At 40.9% G+C, this 23,650-nt stretch overlaps 1 protein-coding gene across 3 annotated transcripts in view; it reads right to left on the reverse strand.

Moving 5' to 3' along the window:
* Window positions 1–23,650, reverse strand: part of LOC134224036 (MYND-type zinc finger-containing chromatin reader Zmynd8-like) — a 48,265-nt gene that overhangs the window by 12,774 nt on the left and 11,841 nt on the right. For 2 of the 3 annotated variants that reach the window (XM_062703274.1, XM_062703275.1), the window contains exons 2-7: window positions 18,985–19,233; window positions 17,918–18,864; window positions 17,585–17,857; window positions 15,037–15,211; window positions 4,440–6,850; window positions 3,166–3,810 (exon numbers count right to left, since the gene is read on the reverse strand). In XM_062703274.1, the coding sequence (XP_062559258.1) occupies window positions 3,166–3,810; window positions 4,440–6,850; window positions 15,037–15,211; window positions 17,585–17,857; window positions 17,918–18,864; window positions 18,985–19,225 (4,692 nt within the window). In that variant the 5' untranslated portion in view covers window positions 19,226–19,233. Of the gene's footprint in view, window positions 1–2,926; window positions 3,076–3,165; window positions 3,811–4,439; window positions 6,851–15,036; window positions 15,212–17,584; window positions 17,858–17,917; window positions 18,865–18,984; window positions 19,234–23,650 lie in introns of those variants that run through there. The other variant, XM_062703276.1, reaches the window with a different exon arrangement.

Here is a 23,650-nt window from a genome sequence, read left to right on the forward strand (position 1 = left end):
GGGAGTTCCTTCAGGAATTCTCCCGGTAGCTCCTTCTCCTCTGACAGTTCCTCCAGGAATTTCTCAGGACATTAATCGGATATTCTAGGAAAAAATCTCCCTAATCGCGAAATTTATCTGATATTCCAAAGGAAATTCTTTCGGATATCTACGAAAAATTCTTCTGAATCTCCTCCTGCACTTCTAGTTCCTTTTTTTCTTAATGTCCACGGAAAATTCGTTGGAATCTCCAAGGAAAACTCTTCTGCATTTTCACAGGAAATTTTATTCAAGCTTTCGCGGATAAGAATTCTGAATTTCCACGCAAAATCCTTCTGAGATTCCATGAAAAAATTCTTCAGAATTGGCTCGGAAAATGTTCGCGAGTTTACACCGGATGTCTTACTGAATTTCCACGGCAAACTCTTCTGTTTTTTTTTCAAAGGAAATTGTTCTGCGATTCCAGTAAAAAAAATCTGATTTCCCACGAGAAATTCTGCTGAATCTGTATGGAAATAATTCTGAATTTATTAACATTATTTTGAAATCTCAGAAAAAAAAGCGGGCTTTGTAGTCATATGGCTACTGCTTCTGCCTCATACGCAGGAGGTTGTGGGTTCAATCCCAGGTCCGTTCCATTTTCCTACTTTGTATCTTTCTCTTTATTTCTCATGTTCTAGCAATCGCTAGAACTGGAAATGGACTTCCATACCGTTTCCATTATTATTCATATACCTTCAACTTGAGTATTCTATCAGTAATCTGCTAGAATTGGAAATGAACTATAGAGCTCGTTTCCTACATCCAATTAGAAATTCTATCAGTTACCTTCTCGTATCTATCACATTGGCAGCTCGTTAACCAAGACGGACCTCTGCCTCTCCAACCTAACCCAGAAATTCCAACAAATTCCGCATGAACTCGTGGCAAGTGCAGAGGTATATTCGGCTTGCAGTGGGCGAGTGATTGCATCATCATTTCCTCCCCCTTCCCTACATTGACTTGCATTCTGACGTGGCAGGCGCCAGTATGACCTAACAAATGAGATCACCAGTACTTGTACATTGAAGATGTGTGCTAGTCTAGTCCCAAGCAAACATCTGTTGGTTCCCTGTGCAAGAACAGCTGATCTGGTCATAATGGAGTAGCAACTACGAGCAGTCAATCAAATAAATAAAATAAATAATAAAATTATTTTGAAATCTCAGAAAAAAACGATCTTAATTTCCTTGGAAATTCAACTATATTTCCACGGAAAATTCTTCAGAGATTCTTTGAGAAATTGTCTGGGATTTCAGGAAAAGTCTTCTGAGTTCCCACGGGAAATTATTCTGAAATTTCAAGGGAAATTCTTCTGGATTTCAATGTTTTTTTTTAATTTCCACGGACAACTCTTCTGAATTTCTGCCGGAAAGTATTCTCTGATTCAAGAAAAGTTTATCTGAATTTCCACATAAAATTTCCCTAGTTTCCACAGTCAATAATTTTAAGTTTTATCGAAAAATTATACTGAATTTCCCTGTAAAATTCCTTTGCACAGATTTTGTTTCCACGGCAAACTTTTCAAAATTGTTACGGAAAATTCTCCCAAGATTGCTAGGAAAACACTTCTCCATTTCCTCGGGACATTATTCTGAGATTTCAGGGAAAAATCTTAATTTTCACAGAATTTTTGTTTTTTAATGGAAAATTCTATCGAATACTGGAAAAAAAATCTGAATATCTCCGGAAATTTATTTTTATATTTCAAGGGAAAATATTGAAATACGAGAGGGTAAATGAAGGTTGATCGGAGACGAAAGCTGGAAGCAAGCACTGGACTGGTCATTCTAGCAGCCTCATGAGCCCATTGAGACGTAGCACTGGAGCATTGTGCCCTAAAATAAAAATTTCAAAAAACATTTATGTTTGGTAGCAATAAAGCGTAAAGTACTTACACTTGAGATTATCGATGCTGAAGCTGATGTATCGCCAGGAACACCGACTTTGCAAACTTGGTTTGGAATAAACTTATTTCAATTCGCAAGGTCAGAGTGACGAATTGAAAAGGTATCAAAATACGCATTCGAACGAAAACGGGAATGCGACAAACATTCGAAAGAGTGAAGTTCGAAAAATCGAATGGTTAGAATTGGTTCGAACGAAAACGGGAATGCGGATTAGTGAAACGTTCTCACGTATCCGCTTCGAACGTAAACAAGAATGAGGGTGATCTTATGATAGAGAAAGGAGACTCTAGTGGTTCGAAATGTAAGCCTAATACTAATGACACACTGGTGGTATAAGTACCATGGTACAAGAATCTCTTTTTTTTTTTTTTGACTTTATTAAGGAGACTTTCAGCCCGAGGCTGGCTCGTCTCCGGAGACAAGAATCTTGAAATGAGTACCGTACCGATTATTGTCTTTATTAAAGATAGTCTTGTTAAAATTTTTGAACAAATCGTCCTCTGAATCTTTGTTTACAAAATCACGTACGTGCTTTTGAATAAGTACCCGAGAATTATGCCTTTCGTAGGACACCCGCACCACTCGGGGTGTACATGACTCATAACTAAACTAACTACAACACAGAATATTAACCACAATTATCCATAATCAGATTCCAAGTTCAGCTGACAATGAAACATCCAGACACATCGCATGGTTATTTCACTGGTGGTGATATTATTATTCAGCATGTAGCCGTGACGAACGTTGGAACTATAGACACAATTTTCTATGACACCAACCACGAAATTGTCGTTACAGCATTTGGTGCCAGATGTCGCCCAAAGACGATGAAAAGATTCTGTATCATAGGAGTGTGTATGCAGAGGCAGAAACTAATACAAAGAAATAGTATTTATTATGTAAACCCGAGAATAAGAGTAAATAAAACACAACACAAATATATACATTCTAATTGGAGCGCTGGGAAGATTTTTCTCAAATAAGAAACTTCTTGATTTCATACATAACTACAATAAGATGTATTTTTGTTTTAACTTAAAATTTAACAATATACTCCGCAGAAGGATGTTTTGCAGAAGCTTTACTTCACCAATGTACAAGGAGCTCATTCGGGCGATAAAATTAAAAAACTTAAAAATTAACGCTTTAAAATAGAGATCGAAAAGGGGTGAAAACAAAATAAAAAAGAAAATTAGCCATCTATCTATAGGGTAAAGTAATTAAATTAATTTACCAATCGCTGATAGGGTTGTCCTTTACCCAGTTGTGCTCCTCCTCTCGTGGAGGTTATAATAAGCTGTTGCTGCTGGAGCTGTTGGGCTTGCGATGCCGGTTGTATCGTCAAGCCGGATCGCCCATTCATGTTCAGAGTCTGTACCGTGGTGATTTTCGGCGTCGTGATATGCTGCTGGGCTGCCGTCAGCTTGTTGTTGATCACAGTCGATGGCTTGGAGGCAATCGCATTGCTTGGCAAATTGAACTGGCTCTGGGTGCAGTGACTCATGTGCGTAGCCCAGTGCTGTTGCTGGCAGGGGTAATCACAGTAGGAGGTGTTCCAGCAACAGTAGAACAGCGCCTCCTTGCCACAATTGACGCACCACTGCTTTTTCTTCGCTTCTTCCACGGAACGAATCCGTTCCAGTTCGCACTGCTTGCGAACTTCATTGATGATACGGGTTTTCTCCACTTCCATGTTCTTTCGCATCTCACACAGCACCAGATCAGAATTGTGCTTTAGTTTGGTTATCTCCTGTTGATGGTAGTGCTTGAGTTTCTCTATCTCTAGTTCCAACACTTTATATTTTGCCTCCAGGGCACCGCTGTTATTGGATAAATCGGACAATGTGTCCTCGATCACAGATCGGAAGAAATCAGCCATCTGAAACATTGTAGATGTGTCATAAATTTTAGCTTTTGTCTTTTACACTAAAGAAAGGTATTTCTGATAGTAATATTAAATGGCGACGACAGATTTTTTTTGGGAGAAAGAAAAATGACCTGCTAGCTAATTGGACGGCTTCATTTGCCTGCTCTTCAAAAATGGACACATACTTGTATGCGCCAATTACTGAAGAATAATTCTCCTTAGATCAGCGTAGAAATCATGTCTCGTATTCTGTTCAATTCAATGAGACCGATTCCTGAATGAGATTCCTTCGTTGACAAATACCGTGTGGGTCTTGTGAAAACCTATTATTGGTCAACGGTTTACCATGAGACAAATACTCGTTAAATTCCGTCTGTTTATTGATTTCAATGCAGCGTACGATTCAGTAAAATAAAATAAATCATTGCAAATTTAATGCTAGAACATGATCGTCCGTCGAAACAAATACGGCTGATTCGTGTATTCACGCATGTTTACCAATGGAATGGGCGCTTCATTATTTTATTCCGCAATGGAATGAATTTGTTACTGGGATGTTATAATTAATGAATACTTCTCCTACTTAACAAACGACTCCCAACCTCAAACGATTACCAGATTATTGATAGATAAATACATACCTTGTAGGAATTGTTAATCAAAATTTGAGAAACTGGACCAGCCCCGGATGGGTAGATGCAGTCACCTTCAGAGCGCAGGGCTCCACTCGGTCGCGAGTGCAGTTTTGGAGGCGTTGACACTATGGTTTCCGTAACTGCGGCTGCCAGGCTGGGTGTGATAAAACCGGCCATCATATGTTCCCCCTCTTCTGACCTCCCGGCCGCTGACGATGACGCTCCGGTCGCCGTTGTCCCTGATTGATTCGATAAACCAGATGTTGCCGTTTGCGGTGTGGAATTATTAACTGCTGCTGCTGCTGCAGGATCGTTGCTGCTGACCGATGGTGTGGTGGATGATGGATGGTGTTGTTGCGCAGTATCGTTTTGTTGGCCTCCCTGTTCGTTCGCCATTGATAGCGGACTTGGAATGTGAACCATGTGCATCATACTGCCGCCACTGGTTCTGCCTACCGAGAAGCTATTTGTCCCCGACGTTCCTGGAACAGTTGTAGTTCTTTTCACTGTCACGACGTTTTGATTGGATACAGCTAGCTGGCCAAGGGGTGGCTTACGAGCTTTTGCCTGGATTATGATTGGCGCCTTCGGTGTTATCTTTTGCGGGACTTTTGATTTGTCCACGGGTGTGAGAACTACTGGCTGTCCATTATTGTTGTATACTGCATTGGCTCTGGGCGCAGTTTGGTTGGTGAGTTGGTTAAGATTTCTAACCGTGATCCGATTGCTAGTACGTATCAAAACTTGATTAGAATTTTCTGCAGGTTGGATTGCCGGCGGTAGAGCTTGGTTTGTAACTAACTGGTTTGCATTACTTGTCGACGCTTCATCGTCCGAAATCGGTTCTGATTTTATGGGTAGTAATGGCAGGGATGTCTCTTTAGAAGCACTATCATTGACATTAGCTGGCATACTAACTAAGCTGTTGCTAGTGTTTGCTTGTGTTGGGGGTTCCACTGAAACTCCAGCAACTGGTGGTTCATTAGTTGATAAAGGCTCTTCATGGTCCGTTGGTTCAGATTTTATTTCATCTGCAGCCAACGGAACCAAGGGCAAAAGATTTAACCTGTTTGAGCTCTGTGCCTCGTTGCTCTTTGGCCCTTCAATCGGCTTAGAAGCGATTTCCCGCACAGCAGGAATGCTATTTGAAACTGAAACAGGAGGCTGTGTACATTGCTCATCCGATTTAGAAGCAGGATTATTGCAGCTATCTTCAACAGATATATCATTTTTTGTTTCTGGCTCACTGGCCGAGTTGTCCTGTTTCTCACATTCCGGGTCCGATGATTTTGAGGCTACGCTTGTTTTCTTGCCAGATGGGACAGTTTTCCAGCAGTCGGATTCTCTTTGTAGCACCACGGATTCAATTTTGCTTTGCTTGGGTTCTTTTACTGTTTCCGGTACGGGAGTACTTGATTTACGTTTCTTACTAGAGTAGCATTTCGGCGTAGAGGCACGTTCAGAAACACTAGAATTAGTATCTTCATCCTTAGGTTTGTTCGCAAGACTCGAACGGTTTCGACTACTCTTTTTCCGCAGTTCTTGCGATGATTCGGGACTTTGTTCCTTAAGTTTCGATTCATCGATGCTAATACTAATACTTTTACGTTTTCTCGTTACATAAAATCTTGTAGGATTCGTAGCAGGGTCCGGAGTGCAAATAGAATTTCGGGTTTCTTCTTTAATCTGTGTAGACTGGGAACGATTCTTGGGAGACGATCCTTCAAATGAAATCGATTCTGCAATTGATTTACTCTTCGGGCTGCCAAAAATGACTTCCTTGATTTTTTCTGGAGAAACGCTCTCTCTTTGTTTGGTTTTAACAGGTGTCGACGTATGTGGAGGATTTGGCGATACTGGAGAAACCGACAGTATATTATCGGCCGTTTTGATAATTTTGAGCATTAGTTTAGTTTTCTGCGAATCTCCATTTTCAGCTATTTTCTTCAATACACCCGGGAGCATTGCTTCCAAGTGTTCGTCGAGCTTCCCCATTTCAAGCGGCGTCCGAAGCTCCGCATAATTGAATTGACCAAACTTCTTTTTCAGCTTGGCAATGTATGTTTCAGCCTCACGCATACATTCGGCCATATTCGTTCGCCGATGTTGTTTGGTGTTAGGATCTCTATCGCAGAACAGGAAGCATTCCTTTATCGGGACCCAAGCTCGGTCATGATCACCGAAGAAACGAACGTCGGCCAACTGGTTGACATTTACCGACATTAACTTTGCCGGCCAATAGGGAAATCCTTTCAACTTAGCCCAAACCAGTAAGTGAGGTTTGGTACATACTTCGGTAAACCATGTTTTACTGGTGTTAGCGTTGAAGTAACACTCGTTGCAGGCTTCGATCTCATTAATTTCTTGCTTGCATATTTTCATCAATCCTTTCGCTATCGATAGCAATTTGTTGTTTACTGGAATTAAAACCACATGGATTAATATAAATTTATCAATTTTATTAAACGCTAGTAAGCAACAATTGAGACATTATGTAGATCAGTGTTAAAACATACGCAAGTATATAGGATCATGTTGAAATTTCTCGAGTTATTTGTGCATAAAAATATTAGGGAACAACTGCTCATGATCGCATATTTGAAACATTTGCATTTTGTGGGTTTTGTAAATCACAAATTCAAATCATACCAGCTTACCACATATAGTAAGTAAGTAAGATAGTGTGGTCTATTTTACTGTCCTTGAGTTTGTCGAAATAAATTGAATCCTTAAAACGATTTACGTTAAATTAATGATTTCGTGTGTGTTACTTCTACGTTAATGTATATCGCATGACCTTCCTCTGCCAAGCTCCTGCATGAAGGGGAGGAAGAATATCAGTGTGAAGCCAGTGAAGATATATCAGCTTCCACACTGATATTCTTCCTCCCTTCATACGGGAGCTTGGCAGAAGGAAGGTCGTGCGATATGTGCCATCACAAATATTGCCTCCGCTCGCTTTCAAATCGACTTCTATAAAAACATTCTTCATGCTCGCCGTATCCTAACGGAACTATCAATTCTATACTTTCGTCTCTAATGCTATCATGAACATGTACGTCCAAGTTTGGAAGATGATATTAGCATTTCCATATCATTGTAAATCGATTTACGTTGCCAAAAATTCTGGAAGCTGAGCAAAAATCTCCGCAATAACGTGAAGCAGAGCCCTCCCTTAAAAGTTGATGGCAACTTGCTAGTAACACCTACACAGAAAGCTGAAGCATTAGCTTATACCTTCGCCGCAGCACACAACAATCCACTGAATGGTGACTCCGTGACGACAGTAGAAGTGAATGAAACAATTGCAAGAATATCTGACAGCGACAGCATTATTCTAATGTGCTTGTTAGGCCAAAAGAAGTGAAATCCATAATCAGTGACATGAAAACAAAAAAAGCTTTTGGTCTCGATAGAATCAGGAACGTTCTACTAAAACATCTTCCTAGAAAAGGGCTTATAGGGTAGAGAACCATTTGGGCAGCACCCCCTATTCCCGTCAGCAACGTTCATTACTCGAGCGCATTACAACCAAATTACTTGTTTTTTAGTACATGGTTAGTTTCTGTCGATATCTAGTGATGTACAAACAATCAAGCCATTTGGTTGGAACGCGGTTTAATTATTAACGTGGCGGACGGGAATAGGGGGTGCTGCCCAAATGGTCCCGCTCACTATTATTAACAAAGATCCTCAACGCGTGTCTCAAGCTTTTTAAACTTTCCAGTGAAATGGAAACATGCATCGGTTATTGCGATTCCAAAAGCAACAAAGACACCAGGAAACTATCGCCTAATCAGCTTATTGAGTGGTCCTGGTGAACTTGGCCATCAAAGTGGCCATTGCTGAGGCTCCCGAGATGTTCAGATCTGTCATGCAGAGATGCCTGGACGAGGGAGTCTTCCCTGAAACATGGAAAAGGCAGAGCTTGGTCCTATTGCCAAAGGCGGGAAAACCACCGGGGGATCCGTCGGCATATAGACCAATATGCCTGCTTGAAGTTAGAGCTGGCTCACCACAAGACTGAGGTGGTTGTTGTTAACAATTGAAAGTCGGAGCAACAAGCGATGATAAGGGCAGGCAACTGCGCGGTCACCTCTGAACGCTCCATCAAACTCTTTGGGGGTATCGACGATAAGCTTACCTTTGGTAGACACGTCAATTACGCCTGCAAGCGCGCCTCCACAGCCATAGTGGCATTGTCCCGGATGATGTCTAATAACTCTGCGGTTTATGCCAGCAAGCGCAAGCTTCTGGCTAGTGTCGCTATACTGAGATATGGGGGCCAGCTTAGCCCGAGCAGGAGTGACGACCTCGATAACAGAAATTGGTATGATTTAGCCTTGCATAAGAGGTAAAATACCAAAAAATAATACCAAAAACATATATGCAGAATACTTAAGGCTCTATAAACCGTAATCAATCCGATGATGACGATGATTTTATTCAAAACCGCACTAATACTAATAAAGTTTTGAACAAAATTCAATATTTTGGGGCTATTTGCCGACTTACCTCAATCATTGCATATTCATTAGATTTTCATATTAATTTTTCACTTATCAAAACCATCAATTACTGAGGAATTGCTGGAAAAACGCTGAAAATTGCTTTTTTCCTAGACCGACATTCGCATTTTTATCGAACGCATACTAACTTCGAACGTTCGGAGCAAACACATACACACGCACTTGATTTTTCACTTGTTTTTTTTTTCACTGTTTCCTTGATTTAATCACTCCTAAAATATATTCACTAACTGAGTTTCACCTTTTTATTCAATCTTGACTACCGATCAATTCACTTCACGTCCAAAAACTGTCGAAAACTGCTTTCCAAAAATCGAAGTGAGAGACAAATTTGACGACCGTATTGTAAATGCAATAAAATGCGGAAGACTCAAATTCACTAGCGCAATAAGTGAAATGGTGAGAACAAAATCTACGCGATGCAACTTCATTCAATCCGAACAATACAACGTATACGCCAGCCACGTCTACGCCGACAAGCAAACAAAGGTGTGCATACACAAGGAAATAATCATCTCTTCACCGTTGCCAGATTTATTTATTGGAAAAAATCATTGCTGTTTGATTGAACAAATAAACCAAAAATAAATATTTAAACATGATATGTAAGCTTCTGTTACATTCGAAGTGGTGTATAAAAGATTTTAACCGGTAAAAACCCTATATGGGTTGATACACCGTGAACATGTGTTATGATTTAAAATAAACATTTCGTCAAGTCTGGCAACATTATGCATCAGCTGGCATATCCCCGTTGCCACCCACCCCAGTTGTAAACAAAATTTATTTATCGCTGCTGCACTTTTCCGTACCAATTGCCTCACTATTACAAACAAGCGATACAGTCATTAATTTTCAAAACATTGTGATGGAGTCTTGAGCCTTAAGGCATACCATGCTTAGGTATTTCAATACCAAACAAATAATCATTGGTTATGCATTTGGTATTAAAATTCAATTTAATAACTGAATTTGTTATGGCTTAAGTATTGTGCATATTAGTTTTTGGTATTATTCCTTTGGTATTTTACCACTTATGCAGGGCTAGTTCATAACAGAGTATGGTATTAATAACAGAATTAAATATTATTGAGCCAATTTCTCCTGCTCGGGCTAGGGCACGGCCCTGCGTATTAACTGCTACAGAACGAAGTTAGAAAGTACGTATAGGCTCATGTGTCTAAGAGTTGTGAGCGCGTACCGTACCGTGCCGCACGATGCACTTTGCGTCATCACCGGTATGATGCCTATTGACATCGTTATCGGTGAAGACATAGAGTGCTTCGAAATGCGCGGCACGAGAAACATCCGTAGGACTGTCAGGTTGGCCTCAATGGTCAAATGGCAGCGTGCGTGGGACAGTTCCACTAAGGGTAGATGGACACATAGGTTGATACCGGAGATAGGTACGTGGGTCAAGAGGCGCCATGGGGAAATCACTTTCCACCTGACCCAGGTCCTTATGCCATGGTTGCTTCTGGCAGTATCTATACCGGTTCGGACACTCGGCCTCGCCCGAGTGTCTGGTGTGCGCAGGTTTAGAGGAAACGGCGGAACACGTCTTGTTCGTGTGCCCGCGTTTTCGCACAATGCGTGACCACATGCTTGCCACATGTGCGTGGTCTGGACACTACCCCGGACAACCTCGTCAGGAGGATGTGTAAAGATGAAGTTGGCTGGAACGCCGATTTATCGGCTATCGTCCAAATCGTCTCGGAGCTACACAGAAGGTGGCGCGTGGACTCGAGGAATGGCTAGTTCAGGCGCAAATAAGAGGTGGTCCCAGGGTTCGGAGTCGGCTTCATGGGTCATACCGGTGCCCTGTGGTCGAACTCGATCCTTTTATCGAACAAGTGGCCGCGCGAAGAACAACATGGTATCATCGCTTTCGCGGCGTCGGTCAACTGGGCGGGTTCCGAGCCCGAGGACGAAAAGGGGTCCTCGTCAAGGCTGGGGCAGGCGTAGGCACCGCGTCGGCAAGTCCCTCCGTGTGTTGGCGAATAGACCCTATCGCAGAGAGGTCAGTTTGGGGTGCACGCGGCATCATCATTCTTGATACCAGTCGTGCAGAGGGAAGCAGGGCCGAAATCGACCCTTCCCACCTTCCGAGGACATAGGGCGTGGTAAGGCCACCTGGAAGGCCGGCAATGCGCTGGCACGATACCATGGAAGGACACAAAAAAAACACACACACGGGCTGCAAAATGGTGAGTTGACATCTGGTAAGGAGCGACCTACACAGCTCTGGTCCTCACAAGTTCCAATCTCACGCTTCCACGGGTCTTCCGATGACAATTGACCGCCAGCTAAGGGTTGCGTACTTAGCTGGTAGTGCAGCCTGGGCACTGTTGTCCTTCGGACATCAGCTAGAGTGAGGGGGTGCAACCAACGGAATCATCGTCCCTAACCCCTAATCCCAAGGCGTTAAGCGACCCGTGCCGAGGGGATGCATTGCCAGGGGGTGAAATAATAAGCTAGGCCTTTAACGGAGCCTGTGGGGTACCTGGGCACCCTCCACAGTAATTGTCCCTTACCGCGTCATGCTGGGCTCTGGCGTGGTGGACCTCTTTTCCCGAGCAACTCGTGGGACCAAAATAAAAAACCAAGTCAATTCTTCAATTAGTGGTAGTAGTGTAGGCGACAACCCCTTCGCAAGAGGTGGGTTGTTCAGGTCTCCACCTAGGAGGCCAGAGGCAATAGTCGGCAGCTCAGTGCGCAGCGCCAGCGTGGGTCACTTAACCATCTCCCAGGCTACGCCGGTAGAGGTTATAGACGGCCCATGGCTTGTGAAGGTGATGAACCGCAAACGCGATGGGCTTTCGGCCTTCGAGGTGGCGACGGAACAGCTGGACGCCATCATCGACTTTGCGTCATCGAAGCATAATATCAGTAAGGACCTCAAGAGGAGCTTGCTGAAACTTCGAAAGTCGATGCTGGACGCCAAACTGGAGAGGGCGGTCGTGACGGCCAAGTGTAAACCCGTGAAATCCGTGGAGTCGAGGTATACCCAGACTGAGGCCCAAGGATTCGCGGACTCGGGCAAGGTCGAATCGACCGAGGGCGTGCCAGCGAAGACGATGGTGCCAAAGTCTACCCAGACTGGGGCTCAAGTATTCGCGGGCACGTCTGGGGCGACTGCTCCAACTCCGATCAGGAATACATAACACAATTATAACTCAATTCTATAAATGGTTATAATTAGATAATTCGATAAAAATTTGTCTTCGGCCAGTTTTATTTCATATCAAAATTATAACAACATTAGTTATGTATATTTACACAAAATAATTGCCTACATGTTTTGATATTGAAAAAAAGCGGAGGTAATCACCTCCAGTATAACTTGAATCAATGTTCGATGTTAATATCTAGCACAAAGTTAATTGCCTACATTATGGATGGAAATCCGGCGTTGTAGCGTACCACATTTTTATACGTGATGTAGGCAATTACCAATTACCACCAAAGTAGAATTTTGTACCTCATAATCATATCAACGGTTGTTATAATGTTGAAATGAAGGTAACAACCTCTGATATAATTATGTTACGGCTAGAGGGAATTTTGATATAATTTTTGTTATTTTAACAACTAACCAGCCAATTTTATAACACATTTTGTTACATTATTTTTCTGAAATAAATAACTCCCCTTGTTATAATTTTGCTATGCATTGTTGATTGGGACGAAGCAGACACAAAAACGGGGGAGACAGTCTCCAGGGGATGAGCTCCCTGGGGGCCGCTCCAAAACGCGGAGGGTTACTACCCCGAACAAAGGTAGTGGGGCTGGGAAGCTGAACCCCGGCCAGGTACCTCCCAAACCGGGGGAGGAAGGACCTGGAAAGGTCCGTCCACCCAGGAAAGACGGTGGTAAGGGGTTACGGCAGGCTGAGAACTCTCAGCCGCCCCAGACCAGGGAAATAGAGGGGGATGACGCCTCCTGGACCCTGGTCAAGAACAAGAGGAAACCGAAGACGTCAAGGGCCGAAAAGAAGGCCCAGGCGAATGAGGGTAGCAAGAAGTCTAGGGTAGGCGCCAATTGCTCCAGGAACGATGCCCTAGTCATCACGACGGACGAGGCTAAGTACTCGGACGTTTTGAAGGCGATGAGGAGTGACGTCAAGCTCGGTGAACTCGGCGCCGACGTACGTCGAATAAGACGTACCCGGATGGGCGAGATGATCCTCGAGCTGAAGCGGGGCGTCTCGCAAAAGGGCGCCGCCTACATTAAGTTGTACCGGACCGGACTATGGGCTTGGCGACAATGGAAACGGTTTAGCGGATCGGGGATGTAGTCCTGCCTCCCTCGTTTGCTGTTGGAGGTGATCCCTAACCCCGCACTTCCTGGACAACCCAGGATGTCTGTTGAGCAGATTCCCCCTCCATTGAAGAAAGAAAAGAAAAAAAAAACACAGACATCACCTCAATTCGTCGAGCAGAGTCGATCGGTATATAACACTATGGGTCTCCGGGCCTTCTATAAAAAGTTTGTTTTTGGAGCGATCATATCTAGACCAACATTTGAAAAGGGCGTAACAGCCAAAATTTATTCCTTCTTATTCTTCGTCTACATATAAAGCTTTATATGGGGACGAAGAATCAGAAGAAATAAATTTTGGCTGTTACGCCTTTTTCAAATGTTGGTCTAGATATAGCCTTTACGTATACTTAGTATACTGCCGCGATTCGCATAAGAGTCCCATGTCGTTTTTTGGCGATTTTGATTTTCTTTCAGAAATAAGCTTAAAATAAGCTCATCTTTAAGAAAAACTGATAAAATAATACGCTTTGTTTTAGAAATTTGAAAATCAAAACCCACTTGGGTTGTCCCATCTTGCTATTTATTCGCATAACAGTCACATTCCAGATTTTGATACACTCTCGCAAAAAACATCAATGTAATTATGGTCCATTTAATAGTTCCATAGCAATGTATACAAATAAAGAATATCATGCCAAATTTTCAGGGAGATTGCTGGTTTTATCGATTTATTAGATTTTTTTTAAATTCTCCTTGTAAAACGAGTTTGAAAAATTCAACGGCATATTTCTCAAGTTGAAGAAAACTGACATGGGACGCTTATGCGAATAGGGGCAGTATACGAGAAAGGCAAAACATGTCGATGCTATACGTAAATAGTCATTTTATCAGTGGCGTTTCCCTAACCTCAATCTACCTGTGCACTGTATTAAAATTTAAGGAATTTTTGTACGGAAATGTATAGAATAACTAGATTTTGATTAGATTAAACGATTCTGATATTAATTTTATTTTCCATTTGGGCTGTAGAATTATTAAAATTTTCATTTTTCACGTCAGTGCACAGGTAAAAAGTGAGGTTACGCGACGCTACTGCATTTTATAATTAATCTAAAACAAAAATCGCGTCGTTTACTCTCATTACCAGCAACACGTCTGGCGTTGAGGCCGTTTACTCGATCTCAATCATTTTGTTTAGCTATGATGGCCAGTGCAGTTCTGCTATGCGATATATTGAAACCTAAGGAAGATATACATCATAACATTGCTAGAAGCCAGATTTCCTAACCAAACAATATAAAAACCAAAGCAAAACTGCGAATGGTTTAAAGGCGCCAAACAAAGGACTTATAAGTCACTTTGGTGCAGATGGTTCATAAGACGTTCACTTAAAAAATAACAATAAATGTATTTGTTAAGAAATATCAAAAACGGAGTTGCACCTAGAATGGAGAATCATTGACGAGGCGACTCGTCTATGCTAGAAAATTTAAAAAACATAGTTTTGGTTTCTAAGCCCCAAACATTGTACAATACAATGAGAATTGTACAATTTCGCTACATATTGTTATCCCTACAAATTTCAGTTAAACATTGTAAAATGTTGGATACATGAATTTTTTTTTATTCTTTATTAAAGAGGCGTGCAGCCCTAGCCTGGCCCACCTCTGAAAGGCATAATGAGTGTAATTTATTACAATACGGTGTTGTTTATAATAGAGTTGATCCGCAAGTCTTTGTATATAGCGCACTTACTAATTTCATTAAATGAATCGCAGTTTTTTTTAGTATATTTTGCTTTTTTTACTTACATGGATAAATCGTAGCGTTGTGCACCATCCAGCTTACATCTGCCTGAAATGCCTCTGTAGTTAGATACTTTTGCTCGGCAATGTTTGTTTGCAATGTTGTAAGATCGACGTGCTTCGTAACATATCCATCGTAGTTTGGGAACTGTTCTTTATCAAGCGGGTTCAGTATCGTACTCTGCAAAAGGACAATAAAATCATACGACCATGTTAATGCTTCTATCCCATTAGTAATACTGTGTTATGTATGAATTTTATACAATAGCTGTGACATCTAGTGGATTAAATGTGCAATGATAACGATGGTTCTGGCAGTTTTTTCTTATTCTCGTATGTGAACGTTCCAATGTGTTGGTGAACATATTCAGAGCATGCTTTATCTTGCACAAAAAAAAAGAAAGATTTTATTTGTGTTCGTTACTGACATAGAGCAAGGTAACACTTTGCGCTGTTATACATCGCAATGATAAAGCAATAAAAGTTAGCTATGGCTGAAAGCATGTGGTTCTCTTTATAGATGATGCATATCGAATTTTCTAGCTCTTCAAATTGGAAACTACAAGGAAGACTGAATGATTGCAAAAAAACATGCAGATTTCTATTTAATCTTATCTAACATCAAATAAAACTCTTTCAGGCTCAATCGTATCATTCTCTCAACCTGAGCCATTGGCCATTTTGTTTTTTGAACCTTTGTCTTTTATGTCGATGTTCATGAATGGCATCGGAATTAAATTTGCTGTGCAAAAATTATCGTTCGACAATCATTGAACGTATTTTAAGGAAAAATAAAAAAAATACAGGGTTAGGTAGAAAGGCCTTAAATTCTTGAAAACTGTGGAGCTGCTGTAAAATAGGAAATTATTGTCTAGGCAATTTTAGAATTAGAAACCTCGCGGATATAATAACTATGGAAGTGCAGCGAGGCGGCAATGTTCCAGTGGGGGATGTAATGGCAATAAGAAGAAGAAGATCCTTAGTTGGTCAATATCAGGCAGATTTTAACAACGACGGATCAACTAACGTGCCATTGATCAAAGTTTTGTTTTGCTATTATCATTACTGATGTTTTCAGTCGAAGACTGGTTTACCTTACTGTCGTAATCTGGAAAAGTGACGTAACAGCCATTTTACAACATGCATGTTTTTCATTTTTCTGTTAAAGAGCTCGATGAGTAGCACTTGTTAACACCATTTTTGGAAAATGGCGTATACATCACTTTTTCAGATTACGGCAGCTTAGTGGTTGATTTAGAGGCATTTAGAGGTACACTCTGAAAAAATCTATACTAATCGCGTTTCTCTTGGTTGACCCCAGCTACGTTTATGATCTCAGCGTTTATGTGCAGGTCTTACGCAATTAGTATAACATCCGCATGCTCTATGTATAGACGTTTTAATCTTAAATAGATTACTATAAGCTAGCTTATTGGGGCCCTCCTTAGCCGTGCGGTAAGACGCGCGGCTACAAAGCAAGACCATGCTGAGGGTGGCTGGGTTCGATTCCCGGTGCCAGTCTAGGCAATTTTCGGATTGGAAATTGTCTCGACTTCCCTGGGCATATAAAAGTATCATCGTGTTAGCCTCATGATATACGAATGCAAAAATGGTAACTTGGCTTAGAAACCTCGCAGTTAATAACTGTGGAAGTGCTTAATGAATACTAAGCTGCGAGGCAGCTCTGTCCCAGTGTGGGGATGTATGCCAATAAGAAGAAGCTAGCTTAGTATAAACTTTGCAAATACGAAAAATGATGCGTTTGTATGTTATTACATATGCATTTGGTCTATTGATGATTCTATTTATTTTGTCTATGTTTGTTCGATTCAAGAAAAAACCCAGATTAATCCACCTAGCGATGATGTATTGAAATGTATTGAAAAAATTTCATTAGATTGCATTTTTCAATCATTTTGCATGTTTAATTGATTTATAAATACGCATTGCTACCATCACTGAAAAAAAAAATTTCAATGGTTGTTATTTAAAACAACGTGTATACTAATTGGATAATTCGATAAAAATGTGTCTTCGGCCAGTTTAATTTCATTTTAAAATTATAACAACATTAGTTTTGTATATTTTTACAAAATATTGCCTTAATTTTTTGTAGATATTGAAAAAAAATCGGAGGTGATTACCTTCAGTATAACTTGAACCACCCATCCTCGATATTAATATCTGCAACAAAGTTGATTGTTTCCATTATGAATTAAAAATAGTCTTTGTATCGTACCATATTTTTATCCGTGATGTAGGCAATTACATTGAAAGTAGGTTTTTGTACCAAATAATTATATCAACGTTTGTTATAACTAATTTAATTGTGTTACGACTAGAGGGATTTTTGATATTTTAACAGCTAACCAGCCAAATTTATAACACATTTTGTTACAATATTGTTCTGAAATAAATACCTTCCCTTGTTATAATGTTGTTATGCATTATTGATCGGGTTGCAGCTCAGTAAGATGTATTTTTTGATATGTGTATCGACGAAATCACATATTTCCTACTCTGAGACGAGTTGATTTTTATAATTCTTACTCACCCCTTTTAGTTGTTGCATTCGCTTCATCGTGAACTTCAGCGAAACGATCAGACTATCCTGCTTCAGCTTCATATCCTTGGTTGGCTTATCGTTAGCACCGTCAACCAGCGAATCCCCTTTGATGCATTCAGGACAATTCCAGTTTTTCTCCACAATGAAGAACGCCGGACTAAGTTTCAGACAAACCGGATGGAAACACCTAATGCAGCCGGAGCACGCTTCCAGGCCGGGCTCACAAGTCTTGCATCGCCAACAAAACTTGTCCCATCCAAGCTGAAAGAATAGTGAAAGTTATGTGTACCATTGAGCACATACTGCTATAAAAAATCATACCTTCGGTGCCAGTGGTGGTGAAAATATCTGCACCACTCCCTTTTTTACTTTCGGTCGATCTCCTTCATTGTCGGAATTGTCCGATCCGCCATCACTTTGATGATGAATGCTGTTGAGAAACTTTTTCTGCTTCATGGAAAATTCGGCATTGGCCGACCGCATGCCCGAACGCTTCATACTCGAAGGGCTCCCTTTGCTATCGTCCGGATCATCCTCTTCTCGACCCGAAACCGAATACCGTTTCTGGGAGGTTGGCGTTAAACTGCCGCAACTGCGACTATCGTCGCCTTCTCCACGAGACCGGCATCGCTTCCTCAGCTTTTCCGAAGAGGACGAGTTTAGCATGAATTCAGTTAAAATCTTGGAACTGCTTTGAGATGCTTTGAGGCATCTCATTTCCCGGGACATTTTAATATTTGCGCTACTATCATGATCGTCGTTATGTTCCGTGTCCTCCGTTGACTGAGAATTTTGTCCTGTGGATTTGTCCGTATCTATTTCATCAGTTGGCTTAGATATATTCATCTGCTGCTTGCCGCTGTCAGACTCCGTAGACGTACTGGTCATAGAATCTGTAGATGTCGTCGTTGTTAGAGTTGAATTAGAAGATATTGAAGTATCACTTCCGGTCTTCGACATTTCCTGGTTTGCTGACGATTTTTGCTTTTCTGGACTCACCGACTTCAGTACTGTTACAGTCGAGAGACCCGGCGGAGAACCAACGTGTGCAATGGGTCGCAAACCTTGCACACTTCGAGCGACAGCTAGTGTTGTCGGTGAAATACTATTTCTAGATGCTGGAGCCGCAACAAATTGGGGACCACTCTGCGGCATCTTCGGAAGCATTTTCACCAGCACAATTTTATTCTGAGGAGTTTTCATCTGAAATGTTGGCTGCTGTGCCAAATTAATTTTGAACTTTTGGGGTGTAGTTTTCTCATTTTTATCTGAAACAAAATTAAGGTTTATCTTTCTGTTAAGCTGTTTAACTCGGGTGTATTGTATCACACATTTTTTTGTCAAAGCTAGTGATGGAATCAATGTGCTGTAATTAGTAGATCAATTACCTTCTGTCGGTTGGGTACTAGTGACGATTGTCTTGCTATACCCAAATCCATTTCCACTTTCATCCTTTGTGAACCTTATTTTGACCATATCTTGATGCTGGGGTACCGAGACGACAGGCTTTGTGGGTGATATTTTATACACATTTCGGCAATCAATCATGGAACCTGTAGCAGTTTGTGTCACTATGCTTCTTGGTGCCGTCGTTACAGTGGCGCCTGCATTTGAATTGATGGCGGACATGGTTCAATCTAAAACAATGCAACAGAAATATTAATTGCAGCAAAAATAAAACAAATTATACTCAGTGCCATTTTATGAAGAACTATCTAAAAAAATTAAGGACTAGATGAGCTCGGTGGTATAGTGACTACCGTTTCTGCATGATAAGCTTCCAGTATATAAAAAGATACAAAGCAACAAAGTAGGAGGAATGGAACGGGCCTGGAATCAAACTCACGACCTCCTGCGTATAAGGAAAAGCCCGTTGATTTTTTCAGAAGATAGATATAAATTTATGAAGTATGACGAACTTGCAGCGCTTAAATGAGGCCACAACTTTGTCTAACAGCTCGTTGCTGTAAATGTATAATCTGAGGCGGGAAAGGCAAAATGACATTCAAATGACACGTGACATTTTGGAGAGATTTCATTATCTAGCCTCAGATTTTATATTTAGAGCGAAATACTTCTTGGGCGAAAGTATACTGCCGCTAACCGCAAGTCGAGCACATCTGTATATTGGCGTCCATATACAGATGTGCTCGACTTGCGGTTAGCGGCAGTATAGGTCTACACAAGCATTATAACTTTAACGAAAATTATGAAGTAAACTAGACTTCTAAAAAAAGTTTTGTATACATTTGAAGAGAAAAAAACGCTGATTGTTATAGTGCTGCTTTACGCATAACCGTCCCATGATAAAAAAAATACAATCTAATAGTTCAACTTACCTCATTATTTTTGACTATTTTTCATTAAAGACAAGGGACAATTACGCGTGGACCGGCAGTATATTTTCGGTGTTAGCATTTCCCCAATTGTCTCCTTAACTGTTCCACTTGTTTTGAACTTGTATTTCCTTTTGAAACAAATCCCCAATCTCCTCTGGGTCACTTTTCCTCGGTCTCCTCTGCTAAACCATGAAACCCCCTCCCCTTTTTTGGAGGATGTCTTTTGAACGCAGATATTATTTCTGAATTAATCATAACCACCAGAGAAAACTGTACGAATATTGCGGCGGTATAGTGCCTAGAGTTATTTTCACCTTCGTTCTCCTCATGATCTTCAGTATCGTGACTGGTCAGCACTCATACATAAACAAATGTATCCCACATTGTGGATTGAAATGACCTTTGAAAAATACTGATTAATCCACCTAGCGGTGTTGGTGCCTTTCTAGTGCAAAAAATATTAAAAAATATGAATTAGTGTTTTTAGCGTGGTTTGCGCATAAAAATGTAAAGTATTTTGTCCATAACTTCTCATCCCCGTAGTCCGATCTAGCCAATGTTCAATAGCAAACAATGGGACAGGATTCCTCGTCGAATGGAACCTGTTGTTAATTCGGACAATGCTAACTTTCCAAACGTGTGTCTATAAAATGTGTACACATACATACACACATACAGACATCACTACATCACACATACAGACATAATCAAAAGCTCGTTTCTGGAGTGATCATATAGCCTATCGGTATTATTTTGTTGAACAAGAAAGGCAAAAAGAAAAGAGAACCCTGGAAACATTTGACCTTTTCCCATTTTCAATGTATTACAGCCAAAAACTTGGCCAAAAATAAATAAATTTACGCGATTTTCGCACACGCTATCTGAGAAACATATAATTGACCTTTACTGATATGCGACAGCCCGTTATTTTAGTTGTTATTTATACGCACAATCAATGTTTTGAAGTGTTGTCAAAAATAGAATTTTAAGATATTCGGAATAAATTGATCCCTCTCCATGAATTTGCTTCGGAAAAAGTAGAAAGGTGTTCTCTAGTTTTTAGTGCATATTCATAAATGAGTTTTGTAATGGAATTTGATAGTGCATTCAATCTTGACTTGATCCCTTTTTTATAATATTTACTCAATAAATATTGTTTGACCTTTTATTAAATTTGCCAAATCTACAAAAAATTAAACACCTGAGAATTAAATTTATATTTAATGTAATTTATTGGCCAAATTTTTGTTTTGGTGACTATTGAGGTTTAAAGTGTTCTTATATTGAGTTATCAACTTTAAATCTAATTACACATCTTAAAATAGTGAAGGAAAGTTGGCGCATGCACAGATCAGTTTGTGCTGTAAAAAAAATATGGAATTTGGTCAATGTTAGGAGAAGCCACTAAAAACGACCTCTAGAAGGGTCCAAACACACAAACCGTTCTGTAAAATTAGTATGGTTATTAATCTAGAAACTGAGTCTCTACATAATGGTAATTTGTCTAGAGGATCTTTACAAAAATACGCTACTTTGGTTCAAGTTTTACAAGAGATGAAATCTTCCCAAGTAACAATTGCAATGCTTCAAAGATTTATGCTAGTTTCATAGAGGTTTTATTATGACATGCCCAAAAGCTTATAGTTTTATTTTGGATTTATAGTTTCTTTCTTTCTTTTTTTTCTTTATTTGAGAGGTTTTGAGCCCTAGGCTGGCTCACCTCTTATGATTTATACAGTTGTCATTTAAACAAAGGCGCAAAAGTAATAGAGAACCACGTTTTTAATTTCAATATAAAACCACAGCTCCTAGGTTTTATAATGCTCCTGTGTTCCTACAGAGCTAACAAATGGATCTGACATAAAACCAGCAGATATGTTATATGTTGGTTTTGATCAAGACTTATATAAGTAGCCACACGCTATGTTTAATGGCAACTATTATGCAAAGTGAATGCACCTCGGATGTTAAGCCGTTAGATCATAGTTTTCGACCTCTAGTTTAAGGATCTGTGTCGATTAAAATATTTCATCGGTGAAAATTGGACTTTTTTACTATTTAAGCTAATATTTTTACCCTAAAAACCTTATTTGATTTTAAAAAAAATTGAAACAAGTTATATAAAATCCAACCACTAAACTTTTTCCTGATGCTTTAAGAAACATTTTCATATAAAAACATTTTTCATATGATGAATGTAGCAGAAGTTATACTAGAAATACTGTTGACATCGAAAATATATTTCATCTATAGCGAATTCTTGTGTAACTGCATATCTCATACGTGTCTATTAAAAAACCAGCAACCCTGCACCGTCCACTTATTACCATAGAAACAGAATTCAACGCTGGACAGATCAAGAAAGATGCTCGATTATATTTCAATTGTGTTTATAATCATCTTCTGGAAGGAGGAGACTATGACACAATTTTAGATAAAACCCCTCCTCCAGCTTACTTACTTACTTATGGATCCTGTGCACCTCCGGTGGTGCAAAGGGCCGACTTGAAAGATCTCCATCCTGAGCGATGCCCGGCTATCGCTTTAACCTGTTGCCAGGTTAGATTTCGGTCGACTTCTTTTATTTCTTTATTGAGGCTTCGCCGCCATGAGCCTCTGGGTCTGCCTCTGCTGCGATGTCCCGCTGGGTTCCAGTCTAATGCTTGCTTACAGATTTCGTTTCCGCCCCTACGTAGAGTGTGGCCGACCCAGCCACACTTCCGATCCCGAATTTCTGTTGCTATCGGCCTCTGGTGACAACGACGATGGAGCTCGTTGTTTGAGATCCAGTTGTGAGGCCACCAGGCCCGAATTATATACCGCAGGCATCTGTTAATGAACACATGCAGCCGTTGAGTGTTCTCCACTGATACACACCATGTTTCGCTAGCGTATAACAGCACAGATTTCACGTTAGAGTTGAAAATTCGTATTTTGGTGCGTTCACTTATCTGCCTGTTTTCCAGATATTTCCTAAACTCGCAAAGGCAGCCCTTGCTTTCTTGATCCGTGCGCCTATGTCGATCTTGGTACCGCCGTCTGACGCCATTTGGCTACCAAGATATTGGAAGCTTTCAACATTCTCCACTGGTTGCCCGGCTACTGTGAAACTGGAAGGAGTCACCGTGTTTACATCCAACGATTTGGTTTTGTTGACGTTGATGACTAAACCTGCCGAGGAGGAGCGATCGGCAAGGTCGTTGAGCTTACTCTGCATATCAGAGCGCCGTTGCGCGAGTAGTGCAACGTCATCCGCCAATTCGAAGTCGTTTAGGTACTCCATGGTTATAGGCTGCCATAACAGCCCGCGGTTTGGTTCACGGTCAATCGCATCTACCAGAATCTCATCGATTACGATGAGGAACAGTAACGGTGATAGAATACATCCTTGCCTCACACCAGCTACGACCCGGATAGGGTCGGACAGGACCCCATTGTGCAGCACTCTACACGAAAAGGCCTCGTACTGTGCTTCGATGAGGCCGATGATTTTCTCAGGAACCCCCTTGCGTCTCAGGGCGCCCCACATATTCTCGTGATTGAGACGGTCGAAAGCTTTTTCATAGTCAATGAATACCAAGTAAAGGGACTCTTGGAATTCGTTGACCTGCTCCAAAATGATGCGGAGCGTGACAATATGGTCCACACAGGATCTTCCGGCACGGAATCCGGCTTGCTGCCGCCGGAGAGCCGCATCGATCTTCTTCTGAATCCG

The sequence above is a fragment of the Armigeres subalbatus genome, chromosome 3 (assembly GCF_024139115.2).
Source record: "Armigeres subalbatus isolate Guangzhou_Male chromosome 3, GZ_Asu_2, whole genome shotgun sequence".
In the NCBI taxonomy this organism is placed as follows: Eukaryota; Metazoa; Arthropoda; class Insecta; order Diptera; family Culicidae; genus Armigeres; species Armigeres subalbatus.